The sequence below is a fragment of the Candoia aspera genome, chromosome 1, assembly GCF_035149785.1.
Source record: "Candoia aspera isolate rCanAsp1 chromosome 1, rCanAsp1.hap2, whole genome shotgun sequence".
Classification (NCBI taxonomy): Eukaryota; Metazoa; Chordata; class Lepidosauria; order Squamata; family Boidae; genus Candoia; species Candoia aspera.
Window position 1 is genome coordinate 318708437 of NC_086153.1, and position 19279 is coordinate 318727715.

Below are 19279 nucleotides of genomic sequence, written 5' to 3' on the forward strand. Positions count from 1 at the left end.
TGAGATGGGTAGCGCATCTGACTGGTGCTGGGGTGTGGAAGAACTGTGCCACACTTTGCTTTACAATGCCAAACTTTTATGGAATGCAGTTTGGTACTCTGATTCCCTACGCACTGAGTAATGAGTGGTTCTCAGATATAGAGAAATTGTCCATTCAGGTATAAAGTACTAAATTGGAAGGTTAAATGAGGTTAGAGGTGCAAATCTTTTCTGTGCTGAAAACTATAATAGAAATGATTAACAATATTGATTTATTTTGGTCTATTTATTTATTGCAGACCTTTACTTTCCTGGATGCAGCTGTAGTCACAGTTGCCATGGAGAAGATCAAAGAGCAGTTTTCTAGCCTTCAAATAGCAAAACGGTGTTCACTAACAGAAGACCCATCTTACTTATTGGACATAGATATTTCAGAAGGAGAAGGGAGTCATTTAGTGGCTGTTTCCTGCTCCAATAAATCAATCAGAGTTTACAATAGGGAGACTCTGTGCTTGCTACAAGAGTATGATAGCCATCCTGCATTGCTAAGTGGTGTCAGATTTGCACATACAGGTGCAAATGTATTATTTTCAGCATGTAGTGATGGAACAGTGAAGTGTTGGGATATTCGTTCACCTGTTGCCAAGCCTGTACAGTTGTTTTGTGGCTATCCTTCAAATGTTTTCATTAGCTGTGATATAAGCTGTAATGACCTCATAGTGGGTGCTGGCACAGAGAAAATAGAAGAAGATGCATTCATAACATTCTGGGATGCCAGAGGCTGCACAAATAGCGTCCCTTCCAGCAAACAGCCGCTAGGTGTCTATTCAGAGTCTCATAATGATGATGTTACTAAAGTATGTTTTCACCCCATCAAGCCACATTTGTTTGTTTCAGGCTCGACTGATGGATTGGTAAATATGTTTGATATTAACAAAGACAGTGAAGAAGATGCTCTGATTTCCACTTGTAACTCTGAGTCGTCTGTAAGTTTTATTGGATGGACTGGGAAAGATTATTGGCAGGTTTACTGCATGACACATGATGAAGGATTTTGTTGGTGGGACCTTACTCAGCTGGATTCTGAAAAGTCAATTACATTGCTGCATATTCCAGATGTCAGGGAAGTGGAAAATATCAAAGTGGATTACTTAATTGGTGGTGCTTATCATGAAAAAGTGGACAAATTGTTTGTTGTTGGAGGGATGTCAACAGGAAGCATTTGTCTCATGGAGTGTTGTGCTCATGAGATGAATTCTGTGGGAATACTTCAAGGAGGACACACTGCTACCGTCCGCTCCTTCTGCTGGAATACGGTTGATAATTCTCTGTGGACAGGAGGAGAGGATGCGGAGTTGTTGCTATGGAAACCAGGAGCTATAGAAAAAGCCTTGAGTAAGAAGACTTCTATGAAAGTGGCTTCCTCTGTCTATCAGCGAGTAAAAGTTCATCAACATTCCTTGAAAAACAAGAAAAAAATGAGCTGAAGAGGGAGTTCCATTTTTAACACTTCTAAAGAGATGGCTCTGTGTGTGTGTGTTGTAGCAGAAACAAAAAAGAGTGGTTGCAATTTAAAGACAATTGAATGTGATAACATTTGTGTGGACTAGAATCCTATTTCATTGTGCACAAAAGTTTATGCTATAATAAGATTGTTCCTATGGTGCAACATGACTGTTCCTGCTTGTATGAGTTGACTTTTCAAAAAGTCGCAGTACTTTTAAAAGACTGAGTTTTTTAAACTTGGGTACTGTTTATGCTTTCACCCTGAATATGTATACCTACTCAAATGACATCGGGGGGTCCCAGCTTCCAGGTAGGATTCATCTTCCAGTATGAGAACCATACACAAGAATGTATCACTTTACTATCTAGTACTCATGTTGCTATATGTAGTTTTGCTTGCATGCTTCAGTGAACTGTATTTTTGCAAATCATTAGAGTATTGATACATGCAGGGAGGTAGGACTTGAAGCAGCCCTGGTCTGTGATTGTGAGGAAGCTGCAGCAGAGCACTGCCTGCAGGGCGTACTTGGAGAAAAATGGGCTTAAATTTTATCTCAGTATTCTTAAAAAATGGATGCCAGTAGCTGGGGGGGGGGGAGGAGGAAGTGGAGGAGGAAACTCTACTTAAATAATCTGATGAAGCAGACTCCCCCCCCCTTACCCACCAAAAGAGATCAAATTACTTAAAGAACATTAATGGCACTTAAGGACACTTCAAATGAGATATAAATTGTAATTAGTTAAAAGTGTTATTTCCCATCCATCCCCAGGTTTTGTAAAATTTGATCTTTATTCTGATTTGAAATAAATTTTGATCTAAGATGGATAAAGAATTGCATCTTTCTTTCTGAAAAAGAACAATTTGGAAACTAAAATCAAAGGTCTTCAGGGTGATGGGTTAGGATTGTTTTGCCTCTTGAGTATTTAGTAGTTGAGTGTCCAGTTTTCTTTGTTGTGCAGTCATCTATTTGGTGGAGGCTGGCAAATTGGTGCCCACAGTGCCAGGGCCTGCATCACCACTAGATGGCACCCACTATTCTATATTTTAAAAAAAACTTGAGAGAGAGCCAAGTTTTGCAAGACTATTCAATGTTGTTAGGTCAACTCTTATGAAATTTTATTTTTTTTCTATTTCCAAAATTGAATTTTTAATATTTTATTTGTGTGAAGAAGCTTGCTATTTGATAAGGTGGTTGAGCTTAATCAATATTGAACAGGTAATATTTTGGGGAGGATATTCTATTTTGTGGATCTTCTTTTGATGACTTCTCTGTGACTCAGCTTGCATAGGCCACCACCATCACAACACTAGATCCACCTATCTGGAACTCCTCATTTTAACCTAAGGTTAAGAATTTTTTAAAACAGTTTTTGGTGGAGGGAGAAAAAAAACCCTAATCTGCCAGAATGTTGACTGCCTTTAAGATCAGGGCTGTCAGAGCTGTTTTAACTGTATGTACTCCAAGTGGCTACCGTTATCATTATACAGTAATTTCTGTCTCCAGCATTAGATCATTACAATATGTACTACTACAATATTACAATATTGTAATTACAGTATTGTAATATTACAACATTATAATATATACCACTACAATATATTACAAATCTTTGGCGGCTTCAGATTCCTCCATTCAGTTCTAAATCAAGAAGAAAAACTGTTTTAACCTGTGCAAAGCTTTCCATGCTTTCTCTGTAGGAGCACCAGCCCTCTGAAATGAGGTCCCCGCCCCTGAGATCCAGATGGCCCCCACTCTGCTGTTGCATAGAAGAACGGTGAAGACCTGGATCTTCACCCAGGCTTTTGGAGAGGGAGGCCCCTCATTCCATCATGCTTGCCATCTTTTTTCTTTATTTTTTTGTTTTATTTTAATTCCTTTGATTGTTGTAAGCTGCTCAGAGTCATTGAGAGTTGGAGGGCATACAAGTTTAATAAATTGTTGTTGTTGTTGTTGTTGTTATTGTCCATGGTGATAAAAAAGACCAGAATCAGTAGTTACTGGTCTTCAGTATCCATTTTTTGATAAGAGAAATTTAAGATGGTAGAATTTAAGAATAACATATAAATAGATGATATATAAATTTCTTATTGCTAATTTTGTTCAAAGATCCAGCTATGCATGAGACTGTTACAGAATTTCTAGTAGTCTAAAAACATTTGGAGTTCCACAAGTTTCACCCCTGATAATTAGAAGCAATTTAAAAGAAGCCTTGTGGTGTATCACTTTAGGCCTCTGGGTTATGGTAAAGATGCTGCTGGTTTGTGTAGCTTCTTCTATTTCTGTATAATGGTAAGATCAAAGCTCCCATTGCTCTCCTTGTTGCAGTCCTTTTCTCTTCCCTGGCACAACTTTACGTTCTTCATTTCCTTAGGCTTCAACAGTTTTTGCTGCCTCTCTAGCACTGGCTTTGTTTTAATTAAAAAACAATGTTATAATGTACTCAGAGTACGCTCACAATGTTCTGTAAGTATTTATGTTAATATTTTCTTTTGCTTTAGAATTGTCAGCAGCTTTATGGTTCAGATTATTCCCTGTCATGGATAAAATTCTGTTTGCTGAAGGGTTGAAATCAAGCAGATAAGAACTAGCTGCCAGGGTGAGATTTTAGCAGATCCTCCACTGTCCACTCTCACACTGTTCCGCTGAGACTTACAGTCTCCAGAACAGTTTTTAAGGGAGCACAGAAAGGAGAGGTCATTGAGATGTGCCTCTGTCCTTCCAAGGAGTGTCCTGTGAATGGGCTTTGGGAGCCTTCTTTTGGCAAAAGAATAGGGCAAAAGGTTTAAATAAAAATGCATTCTTAGGATTGGAAGGAAGTTTGGAGCTTCTTGGCTGGTAGAACTGGTATAAAATACTGTGTGTTTCATTTATGTAATTGCCTAGTCAACAGAACACCTTTTTTGCTGTATTTCAGGTTCTAGCATTGACTACTAACCCCTAGTGACTATGTATTGGCATGCCTCCAGTTTAGGTTTGAATTTAGCTTTGGCCTCCTTCCTAACTGCCTTTGTCTTCCCCTACTTGAGGTCAAAAAGAATAAAAGAATTTAAGGTTATTGCTAGATTTCCTGACTGGAACAGAGTTTTAAAGGATTTGAAGCTACATATTATCTATTTCAAGGAACATGCTTCAGCATAATTGTGGATGGAATCAGTTAATATTTTTATTTCCTTATTCTTATGGTGACATCTTCATAGAACTGGGCATGTGCAAGGTTACATACAGTACTGCCTGATGAACTTCACAAACACTTGTCAAGAACATGGAGGTATCAATGTCTACTTCAACAAGAAGAAATCTGTTTGACTTAATGTCTAAATAAATAAATTTGTAGCTGTCTTTTTGCTTTCTTTTGCAACTGTGGAAAACATATCCTCTCAACTTGGAAAAGGGTAAAAAAAAATCTAAATATTGGACAGCATGTCAAATTTTATACTCACAAATTAATTTTAAAACCATATTACATCATTTAAGTATTGTGGAAATAAATGCATTTTGAGACAATGCTGTGTGTAGATGTTAGTTAAAACATAAGGATGCTTTGTAATACAAGAGCCATGAAGTTAGATCAAAGGTGACAGGAGGACATTGTGGTGAAGCAAATTTCCTAAATTTTGCTGACAGCTAAGAAATGATCCCTGTGTGCAAATGAAGCCCTCTCCTGCCTCACTGCATTTTATTTTAGACAACTCTCTCTCTACCTGTAATGGTCATTGTTACCATCACTCGGAGTCCATCCATAATTTTCAGTGCTCCTACTTTAAGTAGCAGTTGTCTATTGTGCATGAAGGGGGATAGCTATAGCCACAAAAAGCCTTGTTATGTAGAAGTTCTCTAATATAAAGTCACCTGCAGGAGACTGATTCTGAGGACTTCTACATAGTTGGGAAGCTATCTTACTGTTGCAAAGCAGGTAATAGAATATAGCTGGAAGGGAGCTACCTATAATGTTATTTGGGGGGGGGGTGTCTGCACATGTCTGTTTTGCAGCAGCTTATTTAGCAATAAATCACAGTAAATCCAATTAAAATTTTACAAGCAGTGTCTGTTCAAATAGAAAATGAAAAATATTTTGGAATTACTCAGCTTGTACATTGTTTTTTTTTTCATCCATTCATGGAAGGATGGATTTTCTAGTCATGAAGCTTAAAGATACTGTCTCAGTATGCTGAGAAACTTCTCCAATACCTATATTGGAGTGAAAGCTAAAAAAAACCACTCCAAGAAAAGGAACTTACTTGACCCGTTGTTTGTTTGCTGCCCAGAGTCACATGTTGAGATGGGTGGCCATACAAATTGAATATATAAAGTTAACCAACCATTATACTCCATTGCTACCTCAGAAATTTCTCCACTAGTAAAAGACAAGTAACCTGCAGGTGCTATTTGTATTAAAGCTGTTTCCCAACAGAAAATGTATGTGAGAAAACAAGTCCTAATGCAGATTAAGTCCTTCTGACAGACCTCCTGCTGGGTAGCTGACTGCAAGAAGATCCAACCAGTCCATCCTCCAGGAAATAAAGCCAGACTGCTCACTTGAGGGAATGATATTAAAGGCAAAACTGAAATACTTTGGCCACATAATGAGAAGACAGGACACCCTGGAGAAGATGCTGATGCTAGGGAGAGTGGAAGGCAAAAGGAAGAGGGGCCGACCAAGGGCAAGATGGATGGATGATATTCTAGAGGTGACGGACTCGTCCCTGGGGGAGCTGGGGGTGTTGACGACCGACAGGAAGCTCTGGCGTGGGCTGGTCCATGAAGTCACAAAGAGTCGGAAGCGACTAAACGAATAAACAACAACAAAACTCAGTATATAGCTTTCTGGGTTGAGAATGATGGTGAAAATAATTCTGTACTTTCTCAGGGCTAGGAGTCTGCATTTAGTGTGGGGATGAAGCAGTTCAAGCAGTAGAGGGCTGAGTTTTCAAGAGATAAGTAATAGGATCTAAGTGTTTAAAAGGACTTTGGAGATTATCTAGTCCAACCCTCTATCCAGGACAGGAATCCACTACTACTGTACAACATACCTGACAGATAGCCATTCAGGTTCAGGAAGTTAGCACCCAGAGGAGTCCATTACCTCCCAAGGCAGTCTGTACCATTGTTGAATGGCTCTTAAGGGTCTTTTCCTAATGGCCAACCAAAACCGACTGCTTTGTAATTTAAAATCATTGCTTCTTGTCCTGTCTTCTGGAACAACCCTGAACAATTTTCCATGTCTTCTATATGACATCCCTTCAGATACTTGATTAGCACTATGACTCTCTTTTTCCCATGCTAAACTTACTCAGTGCCTCTGTTTCTCTTAAGTTTTTCAGTCAGGCTCCTTATCTTGGTTGCTCTCATGTGACTATACTCTAGTTTGTCAATGTACTTCCTAAAATGCAGTGCCTAGAACTGGACACAATATTCAGGGTGTGATCTGACCAGCAAAGAATAGCAATAACTTCCCTTGTTTCTGATATACAAGAACTTATTTGGGTGTCTGTCTGTTTGTCTGTCTGTCTTTCTTTGCAAGCATATCACACCTTTGGCTTAGGGAGCAATTAGCTCAGGTAAGAATTAATAGGGACATGTATAGAAAATGGAAGATGGTTGTAATCACCAAATCTTCTACCTAGTGCTGGTCATTGCACTGTTCCTGGGCACTTCTCTCCTTTCTCCATAGGACTCTGTTGAAAACCCTCCAGACCAGTTTTGCAAGTTCCCAAAGTTTCTTCATTTTCCTGCCCAGTACTTCATTGTGCTTTGCAATGTCTAAACTAAGTCTTCCTATGTATTTGTCCCATATGCATTGATAGATTTGTCAGTGGGCTTAAATACTTGGTAGTCTTTCTGTTACATTCTCTAAGTACATCTCTAAGGTGATATACATCTACTGATAGACTGTCAAGCCGATAGATTGCTGCTTTGATTCCTCTCTACAGGGGATCTCCAGTCACCACCACCTATTTCTTTCTCTTCAGGGCACAGATAGGAATCTTTCCCTTTGCAGAGTCCACTTCCTCAGTCCTTGAGAGTTGTGGCAGCTGTTCCTCATCCAGGGGTCTAGAAACATGATCAACAAAGGAGTCTGGAAAATTCTGAAACTCAAGAGAATAACAACTCCTTTTAACAGGCTGATCCTTTGTGTCACATTCCACCATCCCCTCCATTTCTTGGTAAAGTTTTTCCTCCCTGTGTGCTTTCCTGGTATGGTCTACCTAGTGGGGCTGACAAGTAATTATAGGCACACCTTGGTACACCCATGCTCTGTGAGCTGCACTGGTTCCCAGTACGCTTCAGATGCAATTCAAAATGCTGCTTTGCCACATATGAAGCTCTTCATGAACCAGAGCCAGGTACTTGCAGGACTCTTTTTCCCTCTGAATGTGCCCATCCCAAGAGATCTGACAGACTGGGCATGCTCTGGGTTCCCTCTATACAACAGTGTCATTTGGTGGCAGTCGGGAGGCATGCCTCCTTTGCTGGGATGCCTGCCCAAAAGAACAGCTTCTCCTTGAGATTTGTATAGCTGCAACCTTGCTGGTCTTCAGTGAGGCCTTAAAGGCCTGGTCTTTAACATACTTAAACAAGGTTGACAGTAATGTATACACCCAACCCTTGCCTGTTCTAGATTGTAATAAGGGTATGACTAGCTGAGGCCAAGAGGTGGTACATCTTTGTTTAAAAGATTACATAATAACAGCTTCTGTGAAAGAGCAGCAGCCACATTGCTTGCGAAAAAAAATCCAACACGGTCTCAGAGATGGAAAATAAAGATAGGGAGATTTTGGAAAAGAAACTGCTTTGGTCACCCTTAACATGAAATAACTACTGGACAAGAAACTAGTTTTCTCTATTTCTCTTCCAAGAAAGGTCGTTCCACATTTTTATAGATTTGAAGTTAACTGCTTGGATACAGGTAACATTCAGCAGGGCTGTTTTTCTGTCTCTTTCATTCAATATGATAAATCTTGTAAGTTAGAGCAAAAGAATTCCAATTCCCCCACCCCCACTGGTTCACCTAGCCAACATCATTCTCATGTCAAATGAATTAATAATGTGGAAACGTGTTTTATACATCGCCTGAAATAACCCCAGAAAAGTGTTCCTAATTACTAAAATATGGTGAATTGATTCACATTATATACATATACATTATATACAGATACAGCACATTATATTCACCTCGATTGGTATCACATTATATAACTTGTATGATTAAAACCAAAAGCATATGAATAGTGCCTTCTTGAACTATTATTATGTATGAACTGTGTTTGCTGCTATCACTGTTAGTTGCTATTAGATTCTTAGTGGACTATTCACAATCCTGTTTAGCAAGTAGCCTGGTGCAGGGGTTATAATTTTATATAGCAGAGTGAATGCAGCAGAAAAAAGTGATTTTGCTGATAAAATGCCCTCATTCAAAACTGAAATGGTGAGAGAGAGAACTAGCTCAAATAACAGTTTATTAATAAGGCTATAATTTATAAAAGATAGTACAGAGTATATATCCAGCAATTCAGGTTTGGTATATTTAATAAACATTCTGTATTAATCACATTCTTTAAAAATTACAATTTAAAAAGTCAGCTAAGGATGTAAAGAAATGGAGTGCTTCTACAGCAGCTTTCAGTCAGTGAGGGCCACAAAACAATTACAGTATAATTTTTGGGGTGGACATATCATTGAACACATCAGATAATACTCTGTAAGGTGGTATGATCACTCCTTAGTTACAGAAAGATTAATTTTTTCCCAGAGGCCACCCACTAGGCTACTAGCAGGATTAAGATTAAGTAGCAGGATTGCTTAATCCTGAAACTACTATCATATCATACTACAGTATATCTAGAATATATACTGTATTCACAGAGTTGGAAAAGAGTCTGAGCTTGTTTATTAGAGCAAAACTAAACATAAAATCAAAGTGACTAAATTTGTGTTGCTAATATACTGCATCTGATAGAGTTTGTCTGCAAGCAGAACAACATTTCTTGGAAAAAAATTAACTTCCTCCTGCTTGCATCCCTAAAAAAAAAAATCCATTGTGGAAGATTAGGGGATCATTTGGACCAAATCTGGAGAAGATACAGGACAAGAAAGGAAATGTTTAGTACTGTTATGTGAACTGAAACTCCTTTGCATTAGTGTTGCCCCACAATACGTAATGGAGCCATTATAGTGCTTTGCATTTTGATTTAAAAAGTGGGGGGGAAGGGGGAAGGAAAGATGTATAAGGTTATCTTTATAAATGGAGAATCCACATCTGTAATCAAGCAATAACCAATAACATTTGTGTCTTGTGCTAAAAGAAGAAACATATAATTATTTTACGTTAATCTATTCTGTTTTATCCAAAATTATTTTTTTACAGATTAAAAGCTTTTATTCCTACATTCATATAGCCAGTCACAACAAGCATGTTTCTTCAATATCATGCTACAATTCTACAAAATTTGAGATTTGAAGACCTTCATGCTTTACAGATACTACAGAATCAGTAATATTTGTATGAAGTTGGGGATCTTTTGCATTTTACTCAAATGATATAAAAAAAAGACAGTTATCAAACAGTCACATCCTTTTAAAACTCCTTTTTGTATCTGGACTTATGTATCACATTAAACCACTTTTCTTACTCTTCTGTTGACCGGCTTTATAATATAACAAAACATAAATTATGATTTAGAAAACTCGGTATCTGGATTCAAATACTGCACTAAACAAAAATTATGCACGCACACACACACACTGTATACACACACACACACACAGTATATTGCTTAAATTTGACTAGTATGTGACTGTCAAATCTATTATTAATTTTGCATAGTTTTACCTATCTTCAAAAAGGTCTGTAATAGATTTTTAAGTTTCCCAGGAGATTCCATTATGAAGATCTTATTTTATTTCTGCAATGGAAAAGAACCAGAATATATCTTGGATGCTGATCTGTGTAAGATGCTATTTCCACAGAAGGAACACAGTCACATACATGGGAAAATTGATCCTTTCACAGCTCTTTAAAATGCACCCAGAATGTAATAAGGTTCTCCTGCATGTGGTTGTCAACCTATTGATACTTTTTCTGTAGTCATAGTTGGGATTGAAGAAATATCTCCTATTCATCCCACTACTGCTTTGCACATTTCAAAAGTGATTTAAAGGACATGCTTCAGACCTTGCATAAGCACAGCACCTCCCTGTTATTAATTAAAGCACATGCAATAGAAAGCTGAGAGTAAAAAATTGGGAGGGGGAGCAAAGGGAAGCTAAAACTATTTACACAGTATTCTTATGAAAAAAGCTGAAGTGAAAAGACAGATCTAAAATCTGTAAACTAAAAATATATTGCTTACGTAGCTAAAGCTTGCTATGAAAGACACAAGGTCTTATTGACTCATTTGTAATATTTAATTTTACAAACTATGAAGTCCTTCACTCACAGTGGAATGAGGTTCACTGGAAGGAGCAAAATTGTACTTTATGTTAGGTTTCAGCTCAAGTGAAAATAATAGTTCAGGAGTTCTTGTGTTTCAGTTTAACAACCTGATTAAAATAACAGGAAATTTCTGAAAACAATTTATAAACAATTTATACAGATAGTCCTCACTTAATGACCATTCAGTAAACATTCGAAGTTATGGTGGCACTGAACAAATAGTACTTACTGGGCACTCCTTGTCAGCAGCAGGAGGAAGAAGATGGCAAAGGCCAGCTGGGCATGGCAGGGCCAGCAGAGCACAGGGTGGTGGACACGGCTGGGGCTTTGCGCTATGGCACTGGGGTGGCTGACTGTGGTGCGGGGCTTGAGGTGGCACTTGGTGGTGGGGTCAGTGCTGGGGCTGAAGTAGAGGACTGGGGGCGGTAGCTGGCTGAGACTGCTGAAGGCCCCAGGCCTCTACTTCAGCCTCAGTGCCAGCCCCATCACTGCCACCAAGGAGTGCCATTGTGCAGGGTGGCCAGAAGGGCAGAGATGGGGGGAGATAGGTGGGGAGAGTTGAAGAGGAGGCACTCCCTTACCTTACCGAGGCTCGGGGCTGGGAAGTCCAAGCTGGGAATGGCTTAGATTGTGGTGAGTCTTCACCTAACAGCCGGTGGAATTCGGTTAACAATGGCAATGGGGACTGCTGGGATTGAAGACTGTTCTGGAAAGCTTTCTTCTGAGCTAAATGTCACCATCTCTACTCTTATTTATCTTTATCTTGTACTGTTTTTACATTTGTATTGTTTTAGTGGTTATTTTTATTTACCATAGATGGTTTAACTTGCATCTTTTCTATGTAAGCCACCAAGAGGTTTTTTTATTGTGGTGTCATAGAAATATGTTAAATATATAATAATACATAAATTGTATGGAAAAAAGAACAAGCCCAAGATGTTGTATATATAGCATAGGGCCTGGATATCTGAGAGACCACTTGTCTCCAATAGTTTCTGCCTGCCCAGTATGTTCCAGCAGAAACGGTGCACTCCAGGTCCCCTCCGTTAAACATTGTCATCTCGTGGGACCAAGGAAGTGTGCCTTCTCTGTTGTGGCCTCCACCCTCTGGAATAGCATCCCCCCAGAGATATGGATGGTGTCCTTTCTCCTAGGGTTCCATAAAGCTTTGAAAACCTGGCTTTGGCCCCAGGTGTGGGGCTGATGTTTATTATTTAAGGCCCCTGTTTTGTTTTGTTGAATTTGTTGTTTATTAGATTATTTGTCTGGGCTGTCTATCTGATTTAATGTTTTTAGCTGTTTTTATGCTTTTTTCTAGTTCTGTAGGCCACCCAGAGTCCACTGGAGTTGGGCAGCCAATAAATTTAAAGAAATAATAAATAATGTTACAATATTAAAGCACTGTTAAAAATTAATGGTTTGAAGGGCTAAACTTTCTCCCTGCTGCCTGCTTTTATGATCAGCTCTCCATTTCCTAATTATTTTTTCCCCCAAATGATTTGAAAATCCATGGATCTATTCTTAAGTTCTTTGTTCTTGGGCAAAGCATTTTTTTAAAGTGGAAGGAAAATAACTTCTGTGATAATATTCTGATTATCTCTAGACAAGGGAATACATTATACTCATTGCAACCTACTCACTGTTCTATTTACAATCTTGGTATCAATTATCAGTTGTAAGGAATGCCTACCTTAATAGACTCAGACTCACAAGCAGGAACTTAATGATATCTGATTTATTAAAGAATAGTATGCAAATACAGAGAAAGCTGAGAATGAGCAAAAGCGCGCCAAATACAAACTAAAAACCCTCGGCTCAAATGTAATCCCTCCCCTCGCCCTGTCGTTGCAAACTCCCCCCCCCCCCAGGTGCTGGTAACCGTTTCTGCTGATGTCCTGGGAAAGGAACCTTGAACACACAAGATAACCCAAACACATTCCAATCCAGCTGCTAACATATAACAATCCCACGAGATGGAATCCTCCTCCCCTCCCAGACGAAACACGCATCAGCCAAATGACATGCGAAACGTTACGATGTAACGGCAACATCGGAACGGTGAACATGACATCAGTAATATTTCAGATAATACTTCATGAATCTGAAGTTCACAAAAAATTATGCTGCAATAAATGTGCCACATTTTAAGGTGCTACAACAGTTTTCAGATGAACACATAATCCTTTCAAAAACATATAAGGTATCTCTAGTTTTCATGTATCTATCCTTTCGCTACCCTGATTGTCAATATAACACAGCAGGTAAAGCATTGTAGTGTTTCACACCAATGTATGGTTACAAAGTACTGTGCTTAGACTCTTCCGTATGACAAACTATGTCACAAACAAGGTCACGAAGAAAACAGATGTGCATTCCGGTATGAATTTGAGAATGGTAAGCACAATTCTTTTTTAAAAAAGAGAATTGAGGGATTTAGCTGTCTTTAATATCTTTAGAAATGTTCCTTTCTAACTAAAATATGGTATTTGTGTACACCTCCATTTTAAAATTCTGTATGACTTCAAAGGATTTTTCACCCAGAATATTTCAAACAGAATTGTTCTTCAATTAGTTTCAGTGGGATTATCCCTGTTTAATAGGCTGATGGAGAGCCACATTACAAAAAGTAAACTATAAAGTTTCAGGTTTTAGAAGACATTGGAAGGTACAGGACAACCATAGGATATAGTGTAGGATTTATATTTCTCTCTGTGTGTTTTTTTAGGCTGCTCACTTTAAGTTTACTTTTTTCCTCGACAAAGATATATTTTCTATTCCATCATAACGCTTTGTCAAATGAAGCCATATGTTTTTCCCAAATGCAAATCAAACATAAAATGGCAACAATAAAGCTGTTGTTGTTGAAGATATAGTAGCCATTTTTTTCCTTAAGAAATGGATACCTCATGCTAATGACATCACAGCTGAACACATAGCTTCCTTTTCTAAAACATAAAAGCAAGAATTCATGGGAAATGTTCTAGAAAGAAACAAAATCAGTAAGAAAAAAGAAACCAGAACATTTGCTGGTTAAAATACAAGGTATAATGTAAACATTAATATGCTGCTGCTTCATAAAAGATCTGTGCAAATAAGCAGGTTTACACATAGTTTCTTAGGAACTGGGAATATAAATAATATGAACATCCAACTGCAATTTGGTTGAAGTTTGTATGAACTGCAATACTTTTCATATGTTGCTTATTATAGTGACATTCCAATTCCAAATGAAATGCAATTTGCAGTTGATCACAGTATTTATATATTTGATATGAAAGAATACTAATCGCAATTAATTTCAGTTCTCTCGCCAATTTTCAGCCTGTTTGTATCCAGAGGGTGGCAGCTAATCCTCCTCTGAGCAAACCTATTCAATGGCTTTTGCTACCTTATGCTTCAGCATCTGCTATACAGTACCTAACACTTGGGAAAAGTTGGTGAGAGTAGTCAGCTGTATTGTATAACACTGCTAAGTTGCTCACGCTGCACTTGTAACCACTGTTGTGCAAAACAGTTTTCCCCAGTGGAAATACTACAGGAGAACACATGGTTTAGTACCACTACATACAGACTCTCCATATATCCAACATAACATTACTTTCTTGATACTAAAAGCACTTACCTGAAAATAGTGTTACGGTATTCAGTGCAGTATATTGGTGCCTATACTGTACAACCAGGTTCTGATGGCATCCATTTGAATGTTCTTACAAAGTTCATATGTAAAATTGCTGACCTCCTAGCAAAAGTAATTGATTTGTCCCTCATAGCTTATTCAGTGCCAATGTAACACCAATTTTTAAAAAGATGCAGAAGAGATCCAAGAAATTGGTTGAAATGGTAATGAATGGCAATTTAAAAAATCCTTCTGTTGGGAATTCTGCATAAAGGATCTTGACGAGTAAGCAATGAGCAGAACAACACTGCAGACAGTGCTGAATTATTGCAAGTGGTAAATACCAAAAGCAATGTGAAAAATTTCAGAAGAATCTTTTTAAAATGAATGGTCAACCAAATGGCAAAAGTGGGTTCAGTTTAACTAACAATAAAGTGATACGTGCTGAGGCAAAACACCTAAATTTCACATATACACTGGCTGCATCTAAGCTGGATCTTGGGGTCTTAGTAGTTCACAAAAGTAATTTCTTAAGAAATGGCTTCCAGAATCAGACCCAGGGTTTGAAACTTTGCCAGCAGTGATTATTCAGGAAGGAATTAGTTATTTCAAATCCTATTTTTTATTCTTTAAGTCATTCATTTATATTTTATCTTTCTTTTGTCATAGAATTCAAAACTGCAGATCAGAATTCCTAAGTGGGCTTTCATTCAGAGAAAGTCTACTAATATAGAGCAGGTGACTGCATCACATGCCTTAAAACTATGCTTTGAATGTTGCAGGAGGTTAAAAGTATTTATCTTCACTGTGCACAGAATTAATATTTTCATTGAATTGAGGTTCATTGAATTCATTAATTTTTATTGAATTCCCATACTCCAAACCTTTGTTTTAGTTACTTAGCTCAGACTTTGTCAATACAGATGTGAATTTAATCAATGTAGTCTTTTCAACCCCAGGAAAAATGACTGAACCAAAACAATGTTCTTAAATTACGAGTTTGGAGAATGTATGTATGTATGTAGGTATGAAGGTATCTTTAAGAAAATCATTATAAATGTTAATATTTCTCCATCAGCAGAGAATGGTACCCTTAGAAGACTGTAAGGTTTGGGGCAAATGTTTCATGATCCTTGCAAGTTGATCTAAGAGCTGTTTTTTGATCAAAATGGGTAAAATGTTTAAAAGACGTAGAGAGGTTACTCATTCCAATGATGCCAACAGGCAGGATTTATGCAAATTATCTCAGAACCTTTGGCTATGACAGTTGGAGAAATAACTGCTGTTTCTAGTTTTCTAGAATCTGTCTGATTCTCAGGAAATTTCATTTGCAACTTTACTCAGTGTGCACAGTCAACTGAAATCCACAGAGTCTGGCTAAGCAAAGTTTCCTAGCAAAAGGTGCATGTATCAACTACTAGGTTATAACCTTAACGTTAAATTCCTATTTTGAAAAAAAAACCCCACAAGTGTCAAAATATGAATGAATGTTATGAAATGAAAACCCCACATTCCTGTAATTTTTATCTGCAGGTCCTATATATTAAACAATTTCAAATAACGAAGTCACATTTCTTAACTTCTTGTAATTGTACTTTCCACTTTAAATATTCCATAATGCTCTACAATTCTAGACACTTTATTATAATTGTTAATTTAGGGATCATTATTAACATGGTATATTTAAAATAATTGTGAAAACATGACCATCTTCGGATTCTGGTGGTATATAAGTAAGATATATACAATTAAAAGATACAGCTTAGAGAAGTAATTTGAGGTGCATTACTAATCTCTGGAAAATGTTTCTAAGACTGCAATTTTTCCACAATTTGCTTTGAACATGGTGATAATTAAAGGTGCTCAGAAAGGTCTGATCCCCCAACACTTAAAAGATCCTATAAATATAATTAGATAAGCACATAAGTAATCTTTGCTTATGTATTTTTTGTTTGTTTAAATCAAAGACAGACATCTACATATTATATGATGGAAGAACAGGCAGTATAGTACCTTGTCATACCTTCTACATAAACTATGTTGCTTTCAGAGATAAATCTGAGATAACCTCAGAATTATATAAATCAGAGCAATATATAATGGACAGGCTGATATAGTTATTATTTGTATTTGCTGTCCTCACGTATAATGAATTTATGGTTGGTTTTTATATATAAGAAAGAAAACTCCACTGCTGCTTATGTTCCAGCATTCTATCACTTCACAGTGCCCAGTCTAATTTCAGTACTACAGATGACCAAGGCAGGTGAGAAAACTGCATGAAGCAGTAGATAGGAGATTATAATAAAGGAATAGAGTAAGGTTACATTTTTGTGTATCTTGTTTTGTAAAATTTAGACTGCTTACTCCATGTTTTTACACAGGACAACTATGTGAACAAATAAACATTGTTGTTTCCCCAAATGACTTAACTGACTCCCAACTTTGAGGCCCAATCCTTTCAAGTGGAAGAACTGTTCTGTACCATACAGGGTAAAATTGCTTTACTGTATACAAACAGCTATTTCATTTTCCTCCAGTTAGAAACAATGTATCATGCAGTAAGCAAGAACAAAATTTTCTATATAAAAAAAACTAACGTGAGAACTGTCAGAACAGAACACAGACATAGGATTACTATCTCAGTGTGAAAGAGGTTTGCTTAGAAGGGGCATTTTCCAACTGAATACTCTATGATCCAAAATCCGAGGGTTTACTGACAGATCACCTGGACACACCCACACACACACAAAATGAATCATAATAAAGCTCACTTAACCAAGATGGTATACTTCAAACATACAAGAATTGCTCTATCTTTTCGAAGTTCAAATCTATATATTTATTCATAAATACTGTCTCTAAGAAAACTTTAATACATCTCAAACAAACTTCAGAATTTATTTATTTATTTGGTTAATGGATACAAAGGATGGATGGATGGGTAATAGAAAGAAATTAAGGTCACAGCAGTCTCAGTGGGGTACTCCTTCATATCTTTGGCTTCTGCCATTGGCAATGGTTGTGGAAGTCCATAAGTAACTACATCAGACTTGAGATCAACCTCAACATTACCCCCAATACTGTTTGATCAACATCTTCATAAACTGTAATCAAGTTCACTGCATTCCCCCTCCATTTTCCAAAGAGGAGTTGAAGTCTGTTCATCTTTATTTTCTTTCAAGTGCTTTGCAACTTTATAAAAGGTTCAGCTTTAATAGTATCACAGTTCTAATATTTTAGTAAATGACAACATAAATCACCAAACGATTTGTCTTAAGAGAAATCAGAGTTCTTGTTCCTTTTTTGTCTGATAAATCCGCATGTCCAAAAATTTTTGCCCACTGTGGAGATACCAATTGGTGTGATATACTATTACATAAATTTGCAGAGGTAACTGTCCTCCACTGATCACCCTATCTCTTTGGCAAGAAAAAAACACAAGACAGCTGAAATAACCAGATGTAATCTCCCTCTCTCTCTCTCTCTCTCTCATTTGTATAGCCACCCATCTCACATACATGACTCTGGGTGGCATGCAGAGTTAAAAACACACACACACACACACAAACACAAAAGTAACCAAAATCATAACAACAAAAGACCATTAAAACAATAAAAGGAGCAAGAGAACAAATCTGTGTTAATGAGAGGCCAATATGATGTACTGTAATGGAATGCTGGATAGTGCTGCAGGAAAGTAAGGCTTTAAAGCCATATTAAGTGAAACTTACTATATTTTATTGGGTCTATCTTTCTAGAAAAGATGTAAAGGTGATAGAGATTTATCTCAGCCATACTAATAAACATTTGTGTCCCCAGATTAACTACAAATGCCTTCAATCAATGCCAGCCTTGTTCTACTTCTAAGCAGCTGATTGGAATCACCACCACATAAAAAATGTCTAAACAGCCAGTATAGGAATCTTCTAATCCATGTTACCTGTTTCATTTGGATTAGTTACATGAAAGAGGACAAAAATCAAGATGTAACATAACAGTCACTGTATTTGATCAGCTTAATTATAACTGGTTCTTCATCTTCTCAGATGGAAAAGTTGGTCTCACAGAAATCACTTAGGTCACCTTTTTTATTGGTTTCATCATCCTTTGCATTATTAAGATGGAAGTGACAAAGGCATTTTGTTAATGCACACGATAGTTATGTACATGTCAAAATTCAGTGCTACTTCATAGCACTATATTTAAAACCTTCAATCTGAAAATGTTCCGCCACTTATAAATTGCTAGCTGGGGGATAAATGCAATATATTACTCACATTAATTAAATCTCCAACTTTCAATAGATAACGGACGACAGCAACACATTTCTTATTTGAAAAGCACCGTACAGAAATGAAGCAGTTCCCTGGCGCAGAGAAGTTATTGTGGCAGTCTACAAACAAGCTTTCTTTTAACGCGTGAAGTGCTTCCCTCAATCTTCCCATAAAACGTATGGGGGGACTTCAAATTCAGCACACCTTTTCGCTCCAGGCCCAGAAAAAAGGTGGTTTCATTTTTAAAAATTATGATGACATGACAGCCCTTTAATCTGAAGAGGACCGGCGGAAACTGACCATTCACTGAGGCGGGCGGCGCGCGCAACTCCGTCGTCGAAGCTTTTTTGCCTCACGGTATTGTCCGCATCCGGGTGAAGAAATTTCCGTGGCAATTCCAGGGGAAATCGGTCCTTTCCCGGAGAGTCAGTCAGTGGGCTAGTCGTTCATTTGTTTCAGATGAAAA

At 37.6% G+C, this 19279-nt stretch overlaps 1 protein-coding gene across 1 annotated transcript; it reads left to right on the plus strand.

The window, feature by feature from the left end:
- Positions 1-317: 317 nt before the first annotated feature.
- On the plus strand, positions 318-1648 carry WDR89 (WD repeat domain 89). Its single transcript, XM_063290439.1, has one exon. The coding sequence runs from the start codon at positions 318-320 to the stop codon at positions 1464-1466; it is 1149 nt and encodes a 382-aa protein (XP_063146509.1). The 3' UTR covers positions 1467-1648.
- The last annotated feature ends 17631 nt before the right edge of the window (positions 1649-19279 follow it).

Excerpts from the sequence above, each read along its gene's own strand:
- WDR89 (XM_063290439.1), top strand. The coding sequence starts at position 318 with ATGGAGAAGATCAAAGAGCAGTTTTCTAGCCTTCAAATAGCAAAACGG.